General features: G+C 43.9%; 1 protein-coding gene across 1 annotated transcript; it reads right to left on the bottom strand.

Annotated features, from left to right (window-relative positions):
* Nucleotides 1–219: 219 nt before the first annotated feature.
* Nucleotides 220–23,032, bottom strand: LOC115081696 (deubiquitinase DESI2-like; the record flags this gene model as incomplete). The annotated part of the gene is made up of 2 exons (XM_029586113.1): nucleotides 220–1,049; nucleotides 22,845–23,032. Coding segments are annotated over 2 exons (419 nt in total), but the record flags the coding sequence as incomplete, so codon positions are not given.
* Between the last annotated feature and the right edge of the window lie 457 nt (nucleotides 23,033–23,489).

The raw sequence follows: 23,489 nt of genomic DNA, 5'->3' as shown, positions 1-23,489 counted from the left end.
CAGTGTCTTCAGCTAACTACAATGTGAGTAATCCAGCCTATAGGATTTCCCTAAAATGCTAATGGATGAGTTTTAAAGATCTACATTTTTCTCTGGTCTTCCCATCCTTACTGAACTGAAGAGAACTGATTAAACAAATCTTGAATACAATCAGAAAGGCATCATTTGGACTTTGTTAATATGCATAATCTGTTGAAATACAAGATACCCTGTCACCCAATTGTGAAAAATCTGAACTTGCTGCTGGTTTGTATTTTTTTTTTTGTTATAGAACAGTAAGGTCGCCCTGTAAGCAGTTACATATCCCTTCTTCTTGCACAAAATGGCATTTGTTCTTTTTATTAAACAGGTGATGGTAGCTGTGCAAATGTGTCGATGTACATCTAAGTTCAGTTAAGCAGCATTCAGCTCTCTTAGCTATAGCTCATGAGGTAAAGAAAACTGCCCTGCCCATTTAGTGTTTTTGTCCCTTCTGTTGGCAGATATTAAGAGACGTGTAAACAACAATCCAAAATACTGCATACTCAGAACATAACAGACCTTGCATATAAGTGAATGTGAGTAAATTATAACTTGAGTGAATTAGGTAGAAAAGTAAAGGGAGTGACTTCTGCCTAATTTTTTCTTTTCTCCCCTGCCCCCCCCTTTGATTTTGCTGACTGCAATTTAATCCTGAGCTAGAAGACAAGGTGGGGGGCCTTTTATGCTCCACAAAAGGAATGCTGTTGAAAAGTCTTCTTTTAGATTCTGTCCCAGTCGGTGTTTTAGAGCATTCTCAATACTGCAGTTCTGCGCATTTGATTCTTCTCTGAAGATGTTTATAGTTTGGTATGGCGGCCAGGTCTAGGTATGGCTGCTGAGGTTGATGCAGAAGCTGCTGCTGCATCCTCTGCCTCCTCCAGTCCATCCTGCAGCTCCTGGCTGACGCTGGACTGTAGGGCAGCAGGGGTAAGCCATTCCTTAGGTAGGCAGCTTTGGAGAAATGGTACACAGGAACTGAAATAGGCCAAACGATTCACCCAGCGAGGAATTTCCCTTCCACACAGGATCTACAAAATAAGAAATGATAGATTGCTACAAATTGTTCAACCACAGATGCAATGGAATAGGTGGATTTCCAAACATATTATATACAGCATTTTAAAGGTATATGCAGTTCTGTTCAATGATGCTGAATGACAAAAATGTTATGGGAATATCTCTAGATGCATCTTTTCCACATGCAGTCAGAAGATAAAAATGCAGAAGCATTTACCCAGTGTATAGGCCCTGCCCCCCTCAAAACTAGCAACTCCATGTATTCAATTTTAGATAAACATACTTTAAATGGCATATTAAGAGGTCATATTTTCCAATTTCTGTTAACCAGTATCCACTCTGTCCAGTCTTTTTATCCAGCAAGTTAGGATGTCAGTAAGATGGTGAGTTGTAATATGGGTTTAACTAGAGTCCAGTTTTCCCAGGTATATTTGATGGTATCACTGGATTTAATCTCACCAGGTATTCTATTTTATGTATATAAACAGAAGGGAGTCAGTCCAGAGGGTGGCTCCTAAATGGTCAGCAGTTTACATTCTAAAGCAAATGGGGATAGTCAAAGATCTAAATATGTACACTCTAGAAGAAAGGCGAGATAGGGGAAATATGATAGAGATATTAAAATATCTAAAAATGTTTCCAAGCATTGGTGGTGAGCTTTTTTCAATGGGAAGAAGGATCTAGAATGAGGGGATATATATATATATATATATATATATATATATATATATATATATATAAAAATATATATATTTTTTTTTTCAGATACTGTTTTTGTCTCTCCTACCCTAGGAGGCTCTTTCATGCTTCTACCACCTTCTCTGTAAAAAAAAAATAAATAAATAAATTTAAAAAAATTATATATATTATATATATAATTTAAATATAATATTTTTTTTATAAATTATATATAAATTATATATATATCATGTACTTATTTATTTTACAGAGAAGGTGGTGGATGCATGAAAGCCTCCTAGGGTAGGAGAGACAAAAACAGTATCTGAATTCAAAAGCATGGGATAAATACCAGGGATCTCTAAGGAAGTAATGCTAAATTAATTGACAGATGAGCAGACTGGATGGACCATACGGCCTTTTTCTGTCGTCATGTTTTCTATGTTTGACTATTCTGTACTAGAAGGAAGCTAATCCTAGACTTGGATGCACAATGACGCCTAGATCCTTTTCCTGAGTGATGATGCCCAAAGTGGAGCCTTGCATTGTCAGCTATAATTTGGGTTGTCTCTCAGTACTTGCATCACTTTGCAATTGTCCATATTAAATGTCATCTGTCATTTGGATGCCCAATCTTGCAAGGTCTCTTGCAGTTTCTCATAATCCTCTTGTGATTTGACAAAGCTGAATAATTTTTAATCAGCAAATTTCATCACCTCACTCGCTGTTCCCATCTGTAGGTTATTTATGAATATGTTAAAAAGCAGCAGTCCTAGTACAGATCCTTGGGAAACTGCTACCCAACTGGAAATGGTGGTTTTGTCACATTACCAAGTCTATTGGAGGGAGATCAGCACAAACAAAAAGCTGGGGTGGACTTTCAAAGGACTGAAGTCTGCTCCAGATAGAAGGCAGCAGAAAACAGTGGTGGACTTCATCTGTTGAGCATTTTATCCAAATGACCTAGACTGGCCAAGGTTGGAAAGAACACTGAAGCTCAATGGTAGGGGATGTAAAATATTAAACAATTAAACAGTAAGTAAAAGCTTAACATTTAGCTCAGCTGTATTCACTCCCAGCCTTCGAGGGCTTGCCAACTTTTTTTTTTTTTTAAATTTCAGAATGCACTTAATGAATATGCACAGAATGGAGGCAGCGTGCATGCAAATCTATCTCAAGCATATTCCTTAGGGATATCCTGAAAACCTGATCCATTTGTGGTCCTCCAGTGCTGAGAGTGAATACCACTGTAAGACGTGGCATAAACATGAGCCCTTAGTGCTGTGGTTTAGTTGATGCTACTTCGTGGGCGACCCCACGAGGCCTTCGCTGGCATCTGGAGAATGCACCTTAATGCGGGCCAGGCTGGAGCTTCACCTGTACCAGCAGTCTCCCCCATGGGTTAAGCCTTTACGTTTCAGCAGCCAGCAGAACTTAAGTGGTTCGAAGAATCTAAGAAAGTCCAGAAACAGGCCAAGAGTAAGGATAGGCAGCAGACAGAACGTAGTCAAGGTTCAAGGCTAAGGTCAGGTCCAGGTAGCAAGCAAGATCCAAGCTAAGGTCAAAACTGATAAGGCCAAGACAGACAAGACCCGGAGGGACAGGGCAAGATGGACAAGACAAGGCAAGGCTCCGAGGACAAGGACAAGGCAACAGAGACAGGGCAAGAACAAGACAAGGCTGGCCGAGGCAAGACTTTGCTAGACAAGGAGACACATTTGTTGAGGCGAAGAAGAGCAGTCGCGGCTGGGTTTAAGTATCTAGCTGCTTGATGTCATCAGGAGGCACCGCTGAGAGTATTCCTGTGGCAGGGTCTTTAAGAGGTGCTGAGCGCTTAGGGAAGCATCACGCTCAGCGGCCAAAAGCATTGGCGGTATCTGGAGAAGACTGGGGTGAGTGCAGTTGGTCGCGGTAAGCCACCACGACCAGAAAATGCAACAGTACCCCCCTCCCCAGACTTCTTGCCTTTGGCTTCTGGGGAGATCATTAATGGGATCCCTTCACCATCTGGGGACCTGGGAGATTTGGCATGAGCTCCAGAGAAGATCCTGAGAATTCTTTGGTTTTGGAAGGACATGGAAGAGCATCCATCAGTTGACACCTTTCTGTAGGAGAGGATCCCTCGGAGAAAGGAGAGCATAGCTAGAAGATCTCTGGGTTGTCGTGTTGATTAAGGACAGCCCCTGCCTGCTTAGCAGTTGCATCTACCTCCGAGCAGTCAGCAGAGCTGAGAGGCGACAGAGTCCTAGGTTGTTGTTTACAGCTTAAGTCAAAAAAGTAACGTGCTCCGGAGCAGAAGACTCAGCAGGTCAGGCAAGGGGATCCGAACTGCTGTAATCAGGTGGCATAATGCTCTTGGCAGGAGGGGCCCCAATGGATAATCCTCAAAGAAGACCAGTCAATAGAAGGTTGGTGGAGTCTGAGCTAAGGTAACCAGAGAAAGCAGAGTTGCTTACCTGTAACAGGTGTTCTCACAGGACAGCAGGATGTTAATCCTCACATATGGGTGATATCATCAGGATGGAGCCCTCACGGAACACTTTGTCAAAGTTTCTAGAACTTTGACTTGGCACACTGAACATGCCCAGCATGCCACCTAATCCTGTATCCAGCAGGGGTCCCCCTTCAGTCTCATTTATAGTAAAAGTAAGAGCGAAAAATAAAATAAGAAATCGCAAGTGATCCCAACTCCGTGGGGTGGCGGGCAGGTTTCTTGAGGACTAACATCCTGCTGTCCTGTGAGAACACCTGTTACAGGTAAGCAACTCTGCTTTCTCAAAGGACAAGCAGGATGGTAGTCCTCACAAATGGGTAAGTAGCGAGCTGAGGATGCCCAAGTAAACGTACCAAAAACACCCAAAGAAGTGTTCCAGTGGATTGCTGGCAGGAAGTTGGGTATTAAGCTGAAAATAAATTGCGCAGAACAGACTGGCCAAAAATGGAATCTTGCTTGCCAGCCTTGTCCAGGCAATAGTGAGCTGCGAAGGTATGGAGAGAACTTCATGTAGCAGCGCTTTCACGTGTTCCTGTAGTGGTAGGCCTGCTTGCTGGTAACAGAAGGAAATACAGTCTGCTAGCCAGGAGGATAGGGTCTGCTTGCCCACCGGAACTCCCAGTTTAGTTTTATCAAAGGAGACAAACAGCGGTAGATTTCCTATGGGCTGCAGTGCGTTCCAAATAAAAGGTTAATGCACGTTTGCAGTCCAAGGAATGCAGCGCTCGCTCACCTGGATGTGAGTGGGGCTTTGGAAAGAAAGTAGGTAGTATAATGGATTGATTGGCAAAAGTTTAGGATGGGCGCGAAGCACCACTCGATCATGGAGAAATTTAGTGTAAGGTGGGTATGTTACAAGTGCTTGTAGCTCACTAACCCTGCAAGCCGATGTTATGGCTAGGAGAAAAATCATTTTCCAAGTGAGATAACTGAGCTTGCAGGAGTGAAGCGGCTCAAACGGAGGATTCATGAGCCTTGCTAATACAACATTGAGATCCCAAGCAGGGGCTGGAGGACGCAGTGGGGGTTTTAAATGCAGTAAACCCCTCATGAAGCATGCTACTAGGGGTTGTGTTGATATTGAGACCTCCCCCACGCCTTTATGGTACGTGGCTACGGCGCTGACATGCACTCTGATGGAGGAAGTTTGTAGACCAGCCTCTGACAGGTACCAGAGGTAGTCTAGGAACTTCGAAGTGGGGCAGGAAAAGGGATTAATTTCCTTTCAAATGCACCATAAGGAAAATCTTTTCCATTTGGAGAGAGAAGATTTCCTTATAGAAGGCTTTCATGAAGCTACGAGGACTTGGGATACAGTGTCCGAGAGGTTTAGTGGCTGAAGAATTAGCCTTTCAACATCCATGCCATCAGTCCCAGGGCCTGGAGGTTCAGATGACTGAGCTGCCCGTTGTTCTGAGTTATCAGAGAAGGATCCGCTCCCAGGCAAACATAAGGACGGGCTGAAAGGTCGCGAAGGATGGGAAACCACACCTGTCGTGGCCAGTAAGGGGCTATGAAAATCATTAAGCCCTTGTCCTGCCGTAACTTCACAAAAGTCTTGCTGATGAGTGGAAGTGGAAGGTACGCATATAGGAGACCTTTGGACCACGAGAGGGCGAAAGCATCCCTTGGTGGTGTCTTGAAACTGCGATGTAGGGAGCAGTAACTGTCCACTTTGCAGTTGTGACACGACGCAAAGAGATCTATGTATGGATAGCCCCACCATTGGAAGATGCTCTCCGCCACAGTAGGATTCAGGGACCATTCATGGGGATGAAAGATCCGATTCAACTTGTCCGCAAGTACATTGTCCACGCTTGCCAGGTAGGTCACGCTCTGAGAAACGGAGTGGGAGAGAGACCAGGACCATATCTGTGCTGCTTCTTGATGTAGCAGGTATGAGCCCTTTCCACCCTGCTTGTTGATGTACCACATTGCTACCTGATTGTCTGTTTGGATCAGAATTGTCTTGTTGGAAAGGCAATCCAGGAAAGCTGCTAGGGCATATCTTATTGCCCTGAGCTCCAGAAAATTTATTTGATGTTGTGACTCGTGTAGACCAGGTTCCCTGAGTTTGCAGGTTGTCAACATGGGTTCCCCAACCTAGGGTGGAAGCATCTGTCATTATCACCTGAGGAACTGGAGATTGAAAAGGCAGTCCTTTGAGAAGACTGGACTCGACTCCACCATACTAACGAGAGACAAAGTTGCCTGGTGACGTGGACAATGTTGGACATTGGATAATGAGCCGGGGACCATTGGGGCCTTAGGGTCCACCGGGTTATCCACATAGGGAAGCAAGCCATAGGAGTGACATGTACCAAGGACGCCATGTGACCCAATAAGATGAGGAATTGGCAAGCTGTAGTGAAGCAACGAGATAGCATTTGAATCGCAAGGGCAGCTAGAGCATGGGTACGATCTCTTGGGAGAAATGCTCTTGCCTGAACGGTGTCAAAGTCTGCTCCAATAAAGGAGAGGATCTGCGATGGAACAAGATTGGATTTTTGGTAGCTCACTAGAAATCCCAGTGACAGTAGTAGCTGCAGGGTCAGATGGAGGGATCGCAGTGCTTCTTTCTGACGGGGCCCTTAGCAACTAGTCATCAAGGTAGGGGTAGGCATGGATGCTCTGTTGGCGGAGGTATGCTGCTACTACTGCCAGGCAATTCGTAAAGACACGAGGTGCTGATGCTAGGCCGAATGGCAATACGTGATACTGGAAGTGTCGGTGTCCGACCAGAAAATGGAGGTATCGTCGATGAGATGGTGTTATTGCTATATGTGTGTATAGGTCTTGTAGGACTAAAGAGCAAAGCCAATCTCCCTTCTGAAGAAGAGGAAGGAGGGATCCCAAGGTTACCATCCTGAACTTTTCCTTTTGTAGACGTGTTTAAAGCACGTAGATCCAGTATGGGATGAATACCTCCTGATTTTTTTGGTATCAGGAAATACCAAGAATAGAACCCTTTTCCCCGTTGTAGAGGGGGAACTGGTTCTATGGCTTTGGATCGGAAGAGGTTTGTAATTTCCTCCTCCAGGAGTGATCACTCCAGGAGTGATCGGGTAAACCCCACCCCGGCCGAGGTGGGGAGTCCGATGGCACTGAAAGGAAGTTGAGATGGTAACCTTGAGACACCACTGAAAGGACCCATTGATCCGTTGTGATCATGTGCCAGTTGGCGGTGAAATGATACAAGCGGCCGCCTACTGGCAGGGACGGTAGTGGAGGTTGACGCTTTCTTTCTAGCAGGGAGTCAAAACCCCGACACAGGGCCAGGCTGTGGAGCTGGCTGGGTCTTCTGAGGTCTGGACTGGCGAGACTGACCCTTACAGTACAGTCTGGCTGGGCGACTGCGAGATGGAGGAGGATAGTACCTACGAGCCTTATAGGTTGTCCACTTAGGCTCCCTTCTGAACGGTCGTTTTGAAGTGGAGGGAAAATCAGAGGGCACAGTCGAGAGTTGGCGTAAGGTCTCGTGGTGGTCCTTGAGCTGTGTGACAGTCTCCTGAATCTTGTCTCCGAAAAGATTATCACCAGTACAGGGGAGATCTGCCAATCGCTCCTGAACTTCAGGTCGTAAATCTGAGGATTTAAGCCATGCCTATCTCCTGGCAGTTATACCAGCTGCAGCTACTCTAGAAGATGTATCGAAGATATCATACGATGCACGAACCTCGTGCTTTCCAGCATAGAGACCTTTTTTGAGGATGGCATTGAGTTGTTCTTGGAATTCATCTGGCAGGGAGACAGAGAAGTCCTGGAGAAGCTTGAAAATATTCCTCTCGTACTGCGTCATGTAAAGCTGGTAAGCAGCAACACGAGAAATGAGCATGGAGCCATGAAATACCCTGCGCCCCAGGGCATCGAGGAACCTCTGCTCCTTCCCAGGAGGTGTGGAAGAATGAGGTCTAGATCTTCTGGGCAGATTCCACCACTACTGAATGGTGCGACAACTGGGTCTTCTGGAACCCAGGAGCAGATTGAACTAAGTAGGTGGCGTTGGTCTTTCGATTCACCAGGGGCACTGTCCCTGGATGTTCCCAGTTATGTTGGAGAAGATCTAAGAGGACCTCATGGACAGGTATAGACATTACTTCCTTGGGGGCGTCCACAAACTGGAGGACTTCCAATATTTTGTTTCTGGAATCCTTTTCAGTCTGAAGCTTAAAGGGAATGGCCTCGGACATTTCCTTAATAAAGCTAATGAAGGACAAATCCTCTGGGGGAGAATGTCTTCTCTCTTCAGGAGGAGATGGCTCAGAAGGAATATCATCAGAATCCTGGGAATCTGAGGAATCATCGGACCGCCTGATGCATGAGATATGGCTGGTCTCGTGCATCAGGCGGGCCTCCTGAAGGTCTTGGGGAATCAGAGGTGGCACCGACGGCATCGAAGGAGGAACAGAGAGAGGCCGATGCGGCACCGAAGGCATGGGCACCAGTGATCTCGGTGGACGCTTCGGTGGAGGCACTCCTGAAGGCCCTGGGACAGGGTCCGGCATCGGTGTTTCCTCATCTGCCGATGAAAGAGGGATCGGTGTCAATGGAAAAACTGCCGTCTTCGAGGGCACCGGTGGAAGCGCTCTAATGAGTGTGTCTAACCTGTCCAGGAGTGGAGCCAGCACCATGGGCATCGGGTCAGTGACGGGAACCAGAGTTGGTGCCAGTGGAGGCGGGAGTCCTTGCAGTGCCTGGATGACTGCCTCATGAACCATCCGGTTCAATTCCTCACGGAAGCCTGGTGCTTGGAGGACCAGTTCTGGAGTTGGAGGCTGTACTGTCATCACCGGAGGGTCCACTGGTGAAAGTGGAATCTCGGCTCTCAGCCCCACTGGAGTGGGGAACACCTCGGTGACCCTTGCTTGGAGGAGGATGGCGACTCATCCGTGCGGGTCTTTTTCTTCGGTGGCTCCACAGATGCTTTAGCTGGATCTGCAGAGGAAGCCTTCCAGTGTCGATGCCGATGTTTTTCCCTCGGTGCTCGGGCTGGTCCGGCACTGAGGACGTCGAGTGGATTTCTTCGGCAGAGAACTAGGTGGCTGGGAATCGCCAAGGCTGGTCGGTGCAGAGGCATAGATGCCAATGATTTGGAAGGGGTAGACTGCTTAGTTTGGAACAAAAATTCCATTTTTTCTAAGCGAGCCCAGCAGCCTCTGGGCATCATTTGGGCGCAATTGGTACAGGTCGTGATGTCATGGGTAACCCCAAGCACAGGACACATACTTGTTGCGGGTCAATAATGGACATGGTCCGCAGACAGTCGGGGCACCGTCTAAAACCAGTTACCATCGAGTTTGAAAAAATTTAACCGCGATGCAGTCAGTGGCCGTCTGGCCTAAAAAGGGGAACAGCTGGTAACAGACTGCGAAAACGAGGTAAAACCTTACTTTATATCTACGGGTATCGATAGCTGAAAGGGGGACCCCGGATGGGGTGATTTGACACATTTTTGAAAAAATTCCTTGAGGAAAAATCCTGTCAGGAATAACAGAACTCCTCAAACCATGTGGCTACTGCTGCATGGAAAAAAAGAGACACTGAAGGGGGACCCCTGCAGGATGCAGGTTAGGTGGCATGCTCAGTGTGCCAAGTCAAAGTTCTAGAAACTTTGACAAAGTGTTCCGTGAGGGCTCCACCCTGATGATGTCACCCATATGTCAGGACTACCATCCTGCTTGTCCTGTGAGAATGACAGGATTAACTGCCTTGGGTAATACTTAGAACCTGGGGCTTTCTTGATGCAAACCAATCTACATGATGATGGACAAGGTGGTCAAGATTATTATTATTTATTATTATATACAGACATTCGATCTGAGATATCACATCGGTTTATGTTCAGGTACTGTAGGTATTTCCCTATCCCCAGAGGGCTTACAATCTAAGGTTTTTGTACCCGAGGCAATGGAGGGTAAAGAGACTTGCCCAAGGTCACAAGGAGCGACAGTGGGACTCAAACCCTGGTCTCCTGATTCGTAGTCCACTGCTCTAACCACTAGGCTATTCCTCCTCTCAATCATGCAGCCAGGCAGGGGTTTGCCATAGACTGAGGAAATGGGGCAAAGGACATTCAAGGTGGTGGTACGCCAACCATACTGGCGCAGTAGCAACTGAATAAAATTGCTTCCCGCTCTGGAATCAAGTAAGGCTTCAGTAAACATGGTATGTTTCCTGAAGGTGAGACATATAGATACTACTAGCTATGGCGAGGAATCCTGATGGCTTAATACTGTCTTCCTGATTAGGCCCCTGTTCCGAGGATTTCCTGGCTTTTCGGAGCAATCACTAACAAAATGCTCCTGTGAAGCACAGTAGAGACAGAGATTATTCTGTCTTCGCTTCTGTTGCTCTTCTTCCAAGATCTGGGTCCTACCCAAATGCATGGTTTCTTCAGAGGCAATAACCATCATAGGCTCCATGGCAGGCTTCATGGAATACTGGAAGTCAGGAGCCACATCAATAGACTAGTGAGACGTTTTCTTCTCCTGAGCTTGTTTCTGGAACTTTAAGTCCATGTGGATAGTCAGGGTAATGAGCACTTACAGAAAGGGGGAAGATCTTGGCTTGCCAACTCATCTTTTATTTTCCCATCTAGTCCTTATCAGAAGATGGACGTTTGACTATCTTCTCCCCAGCCAAGCTCAGAGACCAAGTTACGAAACTCTATTGCCTACTTGTCCATGGTGCGAGTGCCTTGGTGAATATGTAGTAATTCTGTGGCTGCACATGAGACTCGATTAGGCTTAACGAAAATCAGACAAAACCATCACACAAAGTGGTCCAAGCTACCAAGGAGGGGATCATTTCATTCCCAGAAGGGGTAGACCTAGGCAAGGGTAGGGCCATCCAACAAGGAGAATATATCTTGACATGGTCTGAAGAAAAACAAGCCGCCCGAAGTTTCAAATGCATTTTACATACTTTGAGGAACCCTCTGCATCCTTGGGGGTCACCACTGTATCTCTGAGGTAGCAGAAACTGCATCATTGATTCCAAGGATTGAATGGACGTGGATGAAGGGTTCACCAGAGCTAGTGCTGGAGCTGGTAGCTTGGCTTGCATGACGTCCAATCACTGGGCCAGAGCCTGAATAATCTAGTCACATGGTCAAGCTGCTGCTGGACCAGCCATGGAATTTAGTTGGCCTTTTTTTTTTCATAATTTTGGTTTTATTGAAAAAACAGCAACAAATACAACATATTCCTCCACATTATATCAAGGATATTATGCATTTCCTCTCCACTATCCTTTCCCTTACCCCCCCATCCCCCCCATATGCTATATAAAGCAAGAAAATACAACCCATCACATCCTAAAATATCATAGCAGGCTAAACATAACAGACTAGCCCCACATTATAATAGTACATTCCAGTGGAAAATAGCCAGAAAACAAACGTAAGCAGAAAATACACATCGTGGTACTCAGACTGGATGTCAAATTGTATAAACCCCTTAAGAATGAGAGGCCTCAGTGCGGTTCTTACAGACCCATTTCCCTGCTAAATATAGACATAAAATTACTAGCAAAAATATTAGCTAATAGTTTGGGGCATCTACTACCTAATCTGGTCTATCCAAACCAATCAGGCTTTATTCCTGGAAGCATGGCATTGGACAACGTCCGTAGAGTGCTCAATTTGATTTGGGTTGCAAAGGCTAAAAAATTACCAACCACTTTGATGGCAGTAGATGCCGAAAAGGCATTCGACCGCATGCACTGGAATTTCTTATTTCAGGTTCTGGAGAAATTCCAGCTAGGACTGAATTTTATTCGTTGGTTACAAAGACTCTATACAGAACCTGAAGTGACCATTAAAGTAAATGGGGGATACTCATCCACATTTGTTGTGGGGCGAGGAACAAGGCAAGGCTGTCCACTCTCCCCATTAATGTTTACACTAGCATTAGAGCGTTTAGCGATTAAGATACGTAAATATGGGGATTCAGGGAGTAAAAGTGGGCGGGGTGTCCTACAAAATATCCATGTTTGCTGATGACATTTTATTCACGATAAGTTCTCCAGTATCATCTCTCCCTATAAAAATTACAGAGATAAATTAATATAACTGGGTCTCAGGATTCAAAATTAATTATAAGACAAGACGGAATTACTACCAGTATGGTTACAGGACGGAACTCAGAGACATCTACAAGAGAGGTACTCGTTTAAATGGGCATGTAATGCTATCCACTGTCTAGGCATAAATTTGAGTAGTACAGGATCAGATTTATTTCCCCTAAACTATAAGCCACTAGTGAAAACATTTTTACATGATTTAGATGTTTGGAACAATGTGATTTTTTCCTGGCTAAGAAGAATTGCAACGACAAAAATGAACATACTCCCTAGGCTGTTATACTTATTCCAAACACTTCCCATAGAGGTCCCCAATAACTTACTGAAATTATTGCAGAAGCGTATTTTTTATTTTATATGGAGGAGAAGACCCCCCCGCGGATAACTAGAAGAGTACTCTACCAACCAAAGGTGCAAGGAGAGCTGGGCGTACTGGATATCAAAAAATACTATCTAGCAGCCCAAATGAAAGCAATTATAGAGGGGTACATAGGAGAGCCCATAAAACAATGGGATGATATAGAGCAAGCGCTAGCTGGCGGGGTAAAATTAGCAGGCCAAATTTGGCTTCCAAGAGATAGTAGGATAACTGAGAAATCTCTCTCTCCGTACTCCATACACACTTTCGGTTTGTGGGATAGATGGAAACGTTGCCTGATAGGAGACCAGACAATATTTCAAGGCACTCCTATTTGCGATAACAAAAACCTCTTATCGGGACTTGCACCAGGAGGGTTCAACGTAGGCACAGATTGGGAATACGGACTCTGGAGCATTTATGGGTGTAGGATTATATATTGAGTTACAAATACCATGTACCTCACACGAATAAATTTATAATTAGTAAACTAAGGGATAAATTTTTAAAAGTTTACGCATGTGGCTGGGCTTAAATGTGCCGGGCCAATTTTCAAAGGCCCAGCCCTCGCGTGTAAGTCCCAGGGCCTCGGGAAAGGGGTGGGGCGTGGCTAGAGGTGCCCAGCACAGCGGCCATTTACCGCTATGCTGGGGGATCGCGTGCCGGTGCGCGCAACTTGCTCCTGCCCTGAGGCAGGAGCAAATGGTAAGACAAATATTGGGGGGGGGGGTAGAAAGGTTAGTAGAAGGGGATAGGGAAGTTCCCTCCCAGGCCACTCCTAAATTGGAGTGGACTGGGAGGAAACTGTGGTAGCCGCAGGCATCGGCGCGCACAGGTTGCACAAATGTGCACCCTCTTTTGTGCGCCGAACCCCAATTTTATAACATGCGCACACCAGTGCATGCATGTTATAAAATCCGGTGTCCATGTGTGCGTGCTGGGTAGTGCGTGCACATGGACGCGTGCAAGTTTTTAAAATCTACCCCTATATCTCTTCCTCCACTGTTAAGACTCAATTTTAGAAAGGACATTATTTGAAGGTCTGTGCTTTATGTCTGGGAAATCTAAGAAACCGATTTCAAAACTTTACCTGTATTTGATGGGGGACATGAAAAACTTACCCATGCACATCTTGGCATGGGAGAGAGATTTGGGGGAAACACTAGATGAGGCAGAATGGGATACTTGTTTCTATTGTATCAAACGAAGTTCAGTATCTTCCATGCACATGGAGAATGGATACAAGCTGTTATATAGATGGTATATGACACCTTATAAACTATATAAGATGTACCCTAATGTTTCTGGCAAATGTTGGATAAAGTACGGGCAAGATGGTACATTTTAACATATGTGGTGGTCATGCCCCGCCGTTGCTATACTTTGGGACTCTGCTTTCAAGTTTCTGATTTATTGGGGTGCACAGTATCTAAAGACGTCAAATGTTGCCTGCTTACTCTTCCACACCAGAACTTTGATAGAGACCAACAGACCCTAATAACTCAGATGATCATCGCAACCTGGTTGGTTATCACTGCAACATGGAAACAAGTGGAGTATCCACGTTTTGCAGAAGTTTTACGGACACTAGCTAGTGTCTTCCACCTCAAACTGACAGCCACGCACCACGACATGCTGGAGAAATTCCATAAATCATGGATACTGTATGAGCAATGGCTGGCAACAAAAAATAATACTGATTGAAACTGTGGGGTGGAATAGGGGCTTACTCATATTACACTTTTTAAAAGTTAATTTGACCCAAGAGATAGGGGAATATCTTTGTTCTCTTTGATATGTATGACCTCTATGCACAGAGACATGTGATAGACATTCGTAAAAGTATATGGCAACGGATGACAGGGGGGGGGGGGGGGGGGGGGGAGGTTGAAGGGACTTTTTGATTGTAAAAATATGGTACACATTCTGATCGTTGTCTTCAAATGCTGGTTTGCTGTACCGGTGTGTACTGGGTATATTTGTTATTTATAACCATAATGAAACTTTAAATTGAAAAAAATAAATAAATAAATGAGAGGCCTTCCACATCATGTAGGGAGCCCAAATCTTCTCAAACCGTAGCATCGCCTGCTTACGCAGAGCAGTAATTTTATTTAAGAGGTAAATTTTATCAAGGCATTGAACCATATTGCAAAGAGAAGGTACGTCAGGTGTTCTCCATTTCAGAGCAATCTCACCTCATGCAGCCAAAAATATATAGGAGCAGATTTTCAAAGGGGTACGTGCATAAGATATACCCCCTGAAAACCTGCCCCAAGTTCCCCCTGCGCGCGCCGAGCCTATGTTGAATAGGCTCGGCGGCGCGCACCAGCCCCGGGACGCACTTAAGTCCCGGGGCTTTCCTGGGGGGGCGTGTCGCGGCGGCGCGGCATTCGGGGGCAGGGCCACAGGCGTGGTTCCGGCCCAGGGGCGTTGCCGAGGCTTCCGAAGCAGCTTCTGGGCTGTGGAATTGTGTGCCGGCCGGCAGGCGTATCTTTTAAAACAAAGGGGGGGGGGGGGGGTGGTGGTGGTGGAAGGAAAGTTCCCTCCGAGGCCACTCCGTTTTTACTGGTTTTCTGTACACTTTCCCAGTGCCGGCAGAAAGTAACACCTATCTTTGGGTAGGTGCTAATTTTTGAAAGTAAAATGTGCGGCTTGGCTGCACATTTTACTTACTGAATCGCGCGGGAATACCTAATAGTGCCATCAACATGCATTTGCATGTTGCGGGCGTTATAAGATTCGGGGGGGGGGGGGGGGGGGGGGTTTAGACGTGCAGTTTGGTCTTCATCCAAAGCATGCAATTCCTCCCCTAAGGGTTTGAATTTGCAGATCTGTGGAGGACAGCACAGTACACTTATGGGAATGTTCAAGCGCTTGATATTTTGGCCAATAATGCAGACCTCAATCAAAATTTTGCTTGTTCCTGAAGGATGCCTGAGAAATCAAACAGCCTCTCAAGACTGCCTTCGACCACTCCCACATAATTATAAAAGACATCATTGATTTGGGTATTCCATAATTGTAGTTTGCAAGTTGCAGCAAAACAATTCATGCTGGAGTAAAGTATCATTAAGCCTCCAGAACCGATGCCCCCCGATATTTTGAAATCAGTAGTAATCAAATCTATCCTAAAAAAAACAAACAAAAAAACAACCTGGACCCAGATATTCTCAACGATTTATCAACCCATTTCCAATCTATCGTTCCTAGCAAAACTTCTGGAGAAAGTTGTACAAAAACAACTGACCGAACATCTAAACATACTATACCCATCACAGTTCGGTTTTAGAAGCCCTTCTTCTCACATTAACCGATACAGTCCTAAGAGGCTTTGACAACGGACAAAGCTATCTACTGTTCTTATTAGATCTATCTGCTGCCTTCGACACAGTAAACCATTCTATTCTTCTTGACCACTTAACAGAAATCGTACCCACAAATAACACACTTCAATGGTTCTCATACTACCTCTCAAAACGTAGTTTTCAGGTAAAAATGAACAATTCCTTCTCAGAAAAAAATCCATCTTAAAACCGGTGTTCCACAGGGCTCCTCACTCTCTGCCACATTATTTAACATTTACATGCTTCCCCTCTGTCGTTTACTTGCTGGTCTTGGTCTTATACACTACATATATGCCAATGATATACAGATATTAATTCCAATACATAACTCTTTCGATTCAACCTACAAAAAAACAGTTTACTCATCCATCATTAAACAGCTTCTGACACATATGAGACTCATATTAAATATTGATAAAACAGAAATTATAATGTTGGACAGAAAAATGAATTTTACTTCCTTGCCACCATTGAAACTTGAGGACCAGCAAACCGAAATTTCCACTGTATCATATATGCACGTGACCTCGGAGTAATCATAGACAGCCAATTAATTTTTAAAACTCATCTCTCAGCCAAAATTAAAGAAGGTTTCCATAAACATTTAACACTGAGACAACTAAAGCCTCTTCTGATTTTAGAACAGTTCTTCAACTTCTTATATTTGCTAATATTGACTACTGTAATTCGCTCTTACTTGGCCTACCTCTTTCTACAATTCGCCCTCTTCAAATTTTACAGAATTCAGCAGCCAGAATTCTAACCGGCACCAAGAAACAGGAACACATCACTCCAATTTTAATATCTTTACATTGGCTGCCTATAAAGTTCAGAATAGAGTACAAAGTTTTATGCATTTTACACAAGATCATCTATGAGGATCAGACTGTCTGGCTAAATGCAGCTACCAAACTCCACACATCCCAAGAAAACCTACGATCTGCAAACAAAGGTTTATTAACTATCCCTTCAGTATGATCTGCACATGTCTCCCAAGTAAGAGAATGAGCAATTTCACTAGCAACCCCAAAGATATGGAATTCACTGTCAGTGGAAATACGGCTACAATCAAGTTTAAAGATATTTAAAAAGGATGTTAAGATCTGGCTATTTATGAAGGCATACCAAGACCCTAAATCTACCTATCCTCTCTCTTTTACTTTACCCTATTTATCTTTTATGAAATGTCGCTAATAATTACTATCCTTTTATTAATTATCATTTATAGTTTTTTTTTTTTATATTAAAGCTTTTATTAGCAAGCATAGAAAAGAACAAGCAGACAGTGTACTCATTTATAGTTTTTGACTTGTATTAATAATTGTTTTTCTATTTTTGTTTTATTTATTACGCATTGTATTTATGTTCTTATATATTGTATATCCCTTTTACTATGTTGTAAACTGTTCTGATGTTTCACTGAACGACAGTATACAAAAAAAAAGAATCTGTAAATAAATAAATCTACATTAGCAAATATAAGAACCATCCATACTGGGGCATGACCACATTATGATCCCAATATCCTGACTGGAAACAGACTTATCCACCGATAAATGATCTATGTGGGAGTAAACATTATGTACTTTAGAGAAAAAGGTGTAGTTCCTCTGATTAGGATAAACTATGCCTCCAAATGTCTAGCAATCCCCATTTATACATTAGCCGCTTGAACCTGCACCTGCGGACCCTGGATATTAGACCCCCACCAGACGAGTTATCCACTTGGAGAATCATGGTTAGATTAAAGTCACCTCCTAATCAATTTGCCTTCCATCCACTTATCCAAAACATCAGCCAGCTGCACAAAAAAAAAGGGTCTTGTTCAGAATTTGGTGATAGATATTTGTTTAATGAGAAAATGACCAGAGGAGTTTGCATAACATTTCCTAAAATGACATACAATCTGAGAAGAGAATAATATGTCTACTGCAGAGTATTTATGGCCCTGAGAGGCTACCGTAAAGAATCTATGTGGGTAGGCAGTGGAGGCCATAAGGTAATCATATGTCTTTTTAAAATGCATTTATTGAAGACAAGTGATGGAAACATTCTGATCTACCAGATCTGCATAAGAGTTTCTGCTTCCTAGAGGAGTTCAAACCTTTCACAACCTTTCACATTCAGAGAATATAATTTAAACTGAGCAATCAGGAATATCTAATGGGGATGAAAGCAATAGCAAATAACGGATCCAGCGCTCTCTCTGGCATGGCAAAAGATCATAAAGAAGGGAAGCCCAAACGGAGCCTGCACTCACCTATTTGCTCTGAACCCTCAGCCCCACTTGTACTTGTAATGAAAAGAACCCTTTCCAAATTCCCCCCCCCCCCCAATCCCAATAGAAAAAACTGCTCATAAGCAGAGCAGGAAAAATAGGGGGAGAAACCAAAAAGCCCTGAGACCCCCCTCCTGCAGCCATGACACAGATAAAACAGTAACAATATCTCAGTTCTATTACATTTAGTAAAACACATCCACATACAGTTTAAATCACAGAAAAGTAGAAGAATTGCACCATCCAATACAATGGAGAACAGCAAAATGTTCAGGTCACAGGAGTCCTGTACAGCATTGTTTCCTCCCGATTAGCACTGCAGTCATTGTCCCTCTTTTTCTACCCACTGTCATCTTGTATGATCATCTCGGCTTGCCGTCGCAATGGTTACCATCCCTGTGGAAATTGGAACCATGAAGCCCAACTCCTTAAGAATGGCTTCCACTTCCCCAACCGATTTGATTTTATATGTAGATCCCTGAACGGTGAAAGCCAAACTGAAGGGATATAGCCATCAGTACCAACAGTTTTCTTTGCGGAGAATCAAGGTAATGTTTCACATATCCAGATGTTTACGCAACATGCCCGCTGAGTGATCAGCAAAAATTGAAACCTGATTCTGATTATAAGCCCATGATTTCCTCTTTCTGCCAATATTAAACAGTGACTACTGCAACTCCTTATTACTAGGCCTACCTTCAAGCTTGCTAAAACATTACTCCAAAATGCCTCTGGCTAGACTATTACTAGGGACAAGGAAATTTCACCACATCATACCCTCACTGATGGCACTGCACTGGCTTTCTGTACAAGCCAGAATTAATTATAAAATATTAACCCTAATCTTCAACATAGTCAACAAAACTGACCAATGCTTATTAGGAGTGACACTTCAACACTACTCAGAGAGAACCCTAAGATCACAAAACAACGGATATCTAATGGTGCCTTCTACCCAGAACACACAAACTGGATTACTGCAACTCACTCCTTCTGGGCCTACCCGCCAGCACAATCAAACCACTTCAGATGGTCCAGAACGCGACAGCCAGGATCCTCACAAACACCAATAAAAGGGAACACATCACCCCTATCCTCCAGAACCTTCACTGGCTGCCAATTAAATTTAGGATACTCTTTAAAGCCCTCATGATGATCCATAAGGCCTTACACAACATCTCCCCCATCAACCTAACCTTCCAACTTCAGCAGCACACTACCATGAGACCCATCAGAAGAGCGTACAAGGATATGCTACAAACCCAGCCGGCCAAAACCTCACTTAGGAAACGTGCCCTTTCCACAGCTGGTCCCTCACTTTGGAACTCGCTCCCTCCGGACCTCCGCCAAGAACCCTGCCTTTCGGTATTCAAAAAGAAGCTAAAGACTTGGCTATTTAGCCAAGCGTTCCCTGAGAGCTAAGAGCCGATGAATTGAGCTTTACAGACACTGGTCCACCAATCCCACTGTAAATATGTTTTGAATTTGTATATGTTTTGAATTGTACTTTATTTTGCTAATCTTGTTTTGAATTGCATTCCACTGGTTCTCTGTAAGTTTCAGTTTCAACCTTGTTCCAATGTATCCGCCCCTGAGGCAACAGTTCAGTTCTCTGTAAACCGGTGCGATATGTATTCTATACAGAAGCATCGGTATATAAAAATGAAAAATAAATAAATAAATAAATCTAACGCAAATAAGGGACCAAGTGTTTTCCATAGCAGGCCCCAAGTTGTGGAACTCCCTTCCAGAGTCATCACGACAGTTAACAGACAGAAATAATTTTAAACATGAAGTGAAAACATGGCTCTTGAGAAAAGCTTACGATTTAACGTAAAATACCAATATACTGATATCCTCAACATCAGTACAAGAGACAATGGCAGTGAAGCTCTGGAATTTGTTGCCAGAGGATGTGGTTAGTGCAGTTAGTGTAGCTGGGTTCAAAAAAGGTTTGGATAAGTTCTTGGAGAAGTCCATTAATGGCTATTAATCAATTATACTTAGGGAATAGCCACTGCTATTAATTGCATCAGTAGCATGGGTTCTTCTTAGTGTTTGGGTAATTGACAGGTTCTTGTGGCCTGGTTTTGGCCTCTGTTGGAAACAGGATGCTGGGCTTGATGGACCCTTGGTCTGACCCAGCATGGCAATTTCTTATGTTCTTATAAGTAATGAATGATGTAGTGTATAGGTAGTAGAATTAGAATCTGCATTTACTGTAATGCTGACTTTTAAAATGTATGAAAATGAAGTCTATAAATCTGGCATGTTGACCAAGAACATGTACAAATATGTATAATAATATAATATAAAACTACTGTGATGTAGACCCAAATTATGAATGCTGGCACAGAATGTGAATGCTGATTTTGTAAACCGTTGTGATCTTACTCTGGGAACAACGGTATATAAAAATGCCTAAATAAACAAAGCGTACAATTATGTCGTTTGGGTGATCTCTGCTCCGCTGGTCCAAATGCTCTGTAGGCCCTCTCGATTGATATATCAGCAAGGCGAGAGTAGGGGGGAGGCCTCTTTGGACTCCTGAAGAAAAATGCAAAATTGCAGGATTGTGGTCTTGCAATCACTGTGCTCTGGTCACTCTGTGATCCCTCGGAAATGGACGTTACATCACAGGGTGCGAATCTCAATGTCCTCAAGTTTTTCAAAGAGCGCTACATTTTTGTATCGCAAGGCTGAGAATATTTTGTCCAGATCTTCAAGATGGTTCGCATGCGCATCCAGGGTCGTGTGTTCATCCATACGGCACCCAATTTCTAGTAGCTCTTCCCGCAGTTCCAACATCATTGTAATTAACTCAGCTTTATTATTTTTAATGTCTTTCCTGAAGTCGCAAAACCATTTGCGGAATTCAGCACGTGAAGGTATGTCTACCTCAGTGGGAGCACGAGCTGCAGTTGCAGAGCTTTCCAACGAACCTGTATCTGGCGCACTTGTAGGCCCCGAATCGCCAGTGTCGCAGCAAAGTTCATCTCCAATTTTTGAGAACGAAAACTGTTTTAAGCCTGCCACTTTCTTCTTAGTTGCCATCTTCAGACTTTCAGCTGCAGTCTGCTCCAACTTTGAGCCCGAAAACTCCTCTTAGTGCTTAGATATTGCAGATTGAAGGCTGCCAAGAGCAGAAAGGAGAGTCTCAGGTGGCCATCTAGGTTGGTGATGTCATCAACCTCCTTAGCTGGCCTTTTTGCCTCTGCACTTGGGAGGCCAATCCGGCAAAGGCCTAAACCATAAATGCATTTGCCAAGCTCTTGGCCTCAGCAACCTGTAAGGAGTGGCATTAGCGTGAGTCCTTAGTGTTGTGGCATAGTTGACGCTGCCTCATGGGTGACCCCACAAAGCCTATGCCAGCAGCTGGAGAATGTACCTTAAAGTGGGTCAGGCTGGAGCTTTACCTGTACCAGCAGCCTCCCCTGCAGTTTGATATCTTGGGTTCCGGCAGCCAGAAGGACTTAGGTGATTCGAGGGATCAAGTGTTTAACAGCCACTGTTGTCAGCTTGCCTGTCCACAATGTTCATTCCTCCTCCAACCACCAAAATCAAAAGAGAGGCAGGGCAGGGTGCACAGTGTGACCCAATAACCCAGAGCAGACACAGGGGCTTGCTGTATTTTAGCTGCCCATGCCCACCAAAAAAAAAAAAAAAAAGCAGGAGTCATTGCAGAAGCAGCTGTTGAAAGAAGGAATTGGGAGAGTTGTGCTGAAGCTGAGCTATGCCCGCTGAAGAAAGGAATCTTTTCCAGAGCTGCCAGCTGCTGGAGGGAACCTTATCATTCACGGAGTCAAACCCATCATTGGTATGAAGAGGATGGTGTGGGTAAAGGGAGACCAGGGATCTGCTGGGCAGATAGAGAAGGATGTAGGGTAGGGGGAAAGAGGACAACATAGGGCAGAGGAGGGAAAGATCAGCTAGTGCCATTTATTTATTTTTTTTTTTAATGTTAGCTGCCATCAGGGCAGGGGAGAAGGGGTGGATGGAAAGGGAGGAAGTGATACTTTCTCCTGTCCTGATTTTCATTTGGCCCTCACTGGAAAAAGTAATCAGCTGTTCCCTGGCCTTGGTACAGAATTGCCAAAGCTGTCAGAAAGCTGCAGTGTGTTGGCTAGACCATGCATTTTGCAGAGGTTCTGCTAAAGGAGTAAAAAGCAGCTCTGCAATTGAGTGCAAACTGTCCCAAAGCAGACAATGGTAGAGGAGAGAGAGAGAGAGAGAGAGAGAGAGAGAGGGATGCATAGTGCTGGGGGTGCATGGGCGATGAATTCTGATAGGTGAAGAAGGGTGAGAGCAAAGGGGGATTTTTTAAAGACTTACAGCATCCTAGAGATGACCCTCCCCTCTTTCCGATCTTCGGCGGGAGGGACGGGGAAAATACTTAAACTTAGTGCCTATTGGTACCAAAATCTTAAATCTGGCTTTGTTGGTGAACATGCTTATCTTCAGAAAAATGTCAGAACATCACTAAGGAAACTGGTTAGCGCTGACATTAGTACAAAACAAGCACATATTCAACTCCAAAGAAATCTGCAGTACAGGGATGAAATGGCTTACCTCTGACAAAGATGAAGAGAAATGGTTGCAATTCTTGTGCATTAAGTGATAAGCATTCCCTTTAAATTCCTTTCCAAGCTCTTCTACAATTTTTTCTATATCATTTTCCGTGAAATCTGTACTTCCCAGAGCTATTGCTTCTCTAAAAAGAGAGCAGAAAACATTGTTAGCAAATATAATAGGAATCCCTGCTTAATATTAGTCATGTACCTAGAAAACCAATGCTGCCGAGTTTAACTCATTAAAAACATTACAATTCATTAGATAAAGTAAAGCAACAAGAATGTGCTCCTCATGAAATACAGAATTATTAAATGCATATTAAGCTTTTCTTTTCAGTCTTGTTCACTGTTGTGTATTTTGTCTGTACATTACTATTTTTTTTTTTTTTTTTTTTTAAAGAAAACATGCATCATCTAATAAATCAATAAGACCAAAGCTTCAGCAGCCATCTTTGGATGTGATATGCATTTAACTCAACAAATAAAGTATTCTTAAACAAGGAGAAAAGACTGGAAAAAGTTACCTCATAAATGAGGTGAAAAGAAACAAAGAAAACAGATGTAAAAACAGGGATATAAAAAGCATGCATTTCATTCACCAGCTAGTAGTAAAAGCCCATCCAAGGATGGGGAAATACTATGA

The sequence above is a fragment of the Rhinatrema bivittatum genome, unplaced genomic scaffold (genome assembly GCF_901001135.1).
Source record: "Rhinatrema bivittatum unplaced genomic scaffold, aRhiBiv1.1, whole genome shotgun sequence".
Classification (NCBI taxonomy): Eukaryota; Metazoa; Chordata; class Amphibia; order Gymnophiona; family Rhinatrematidae; genus Rhinatrema; species Rhinatrema bivittatum.
This window is presented reverse-complemented; position numbering and strand designations above follow the sequence as displayed.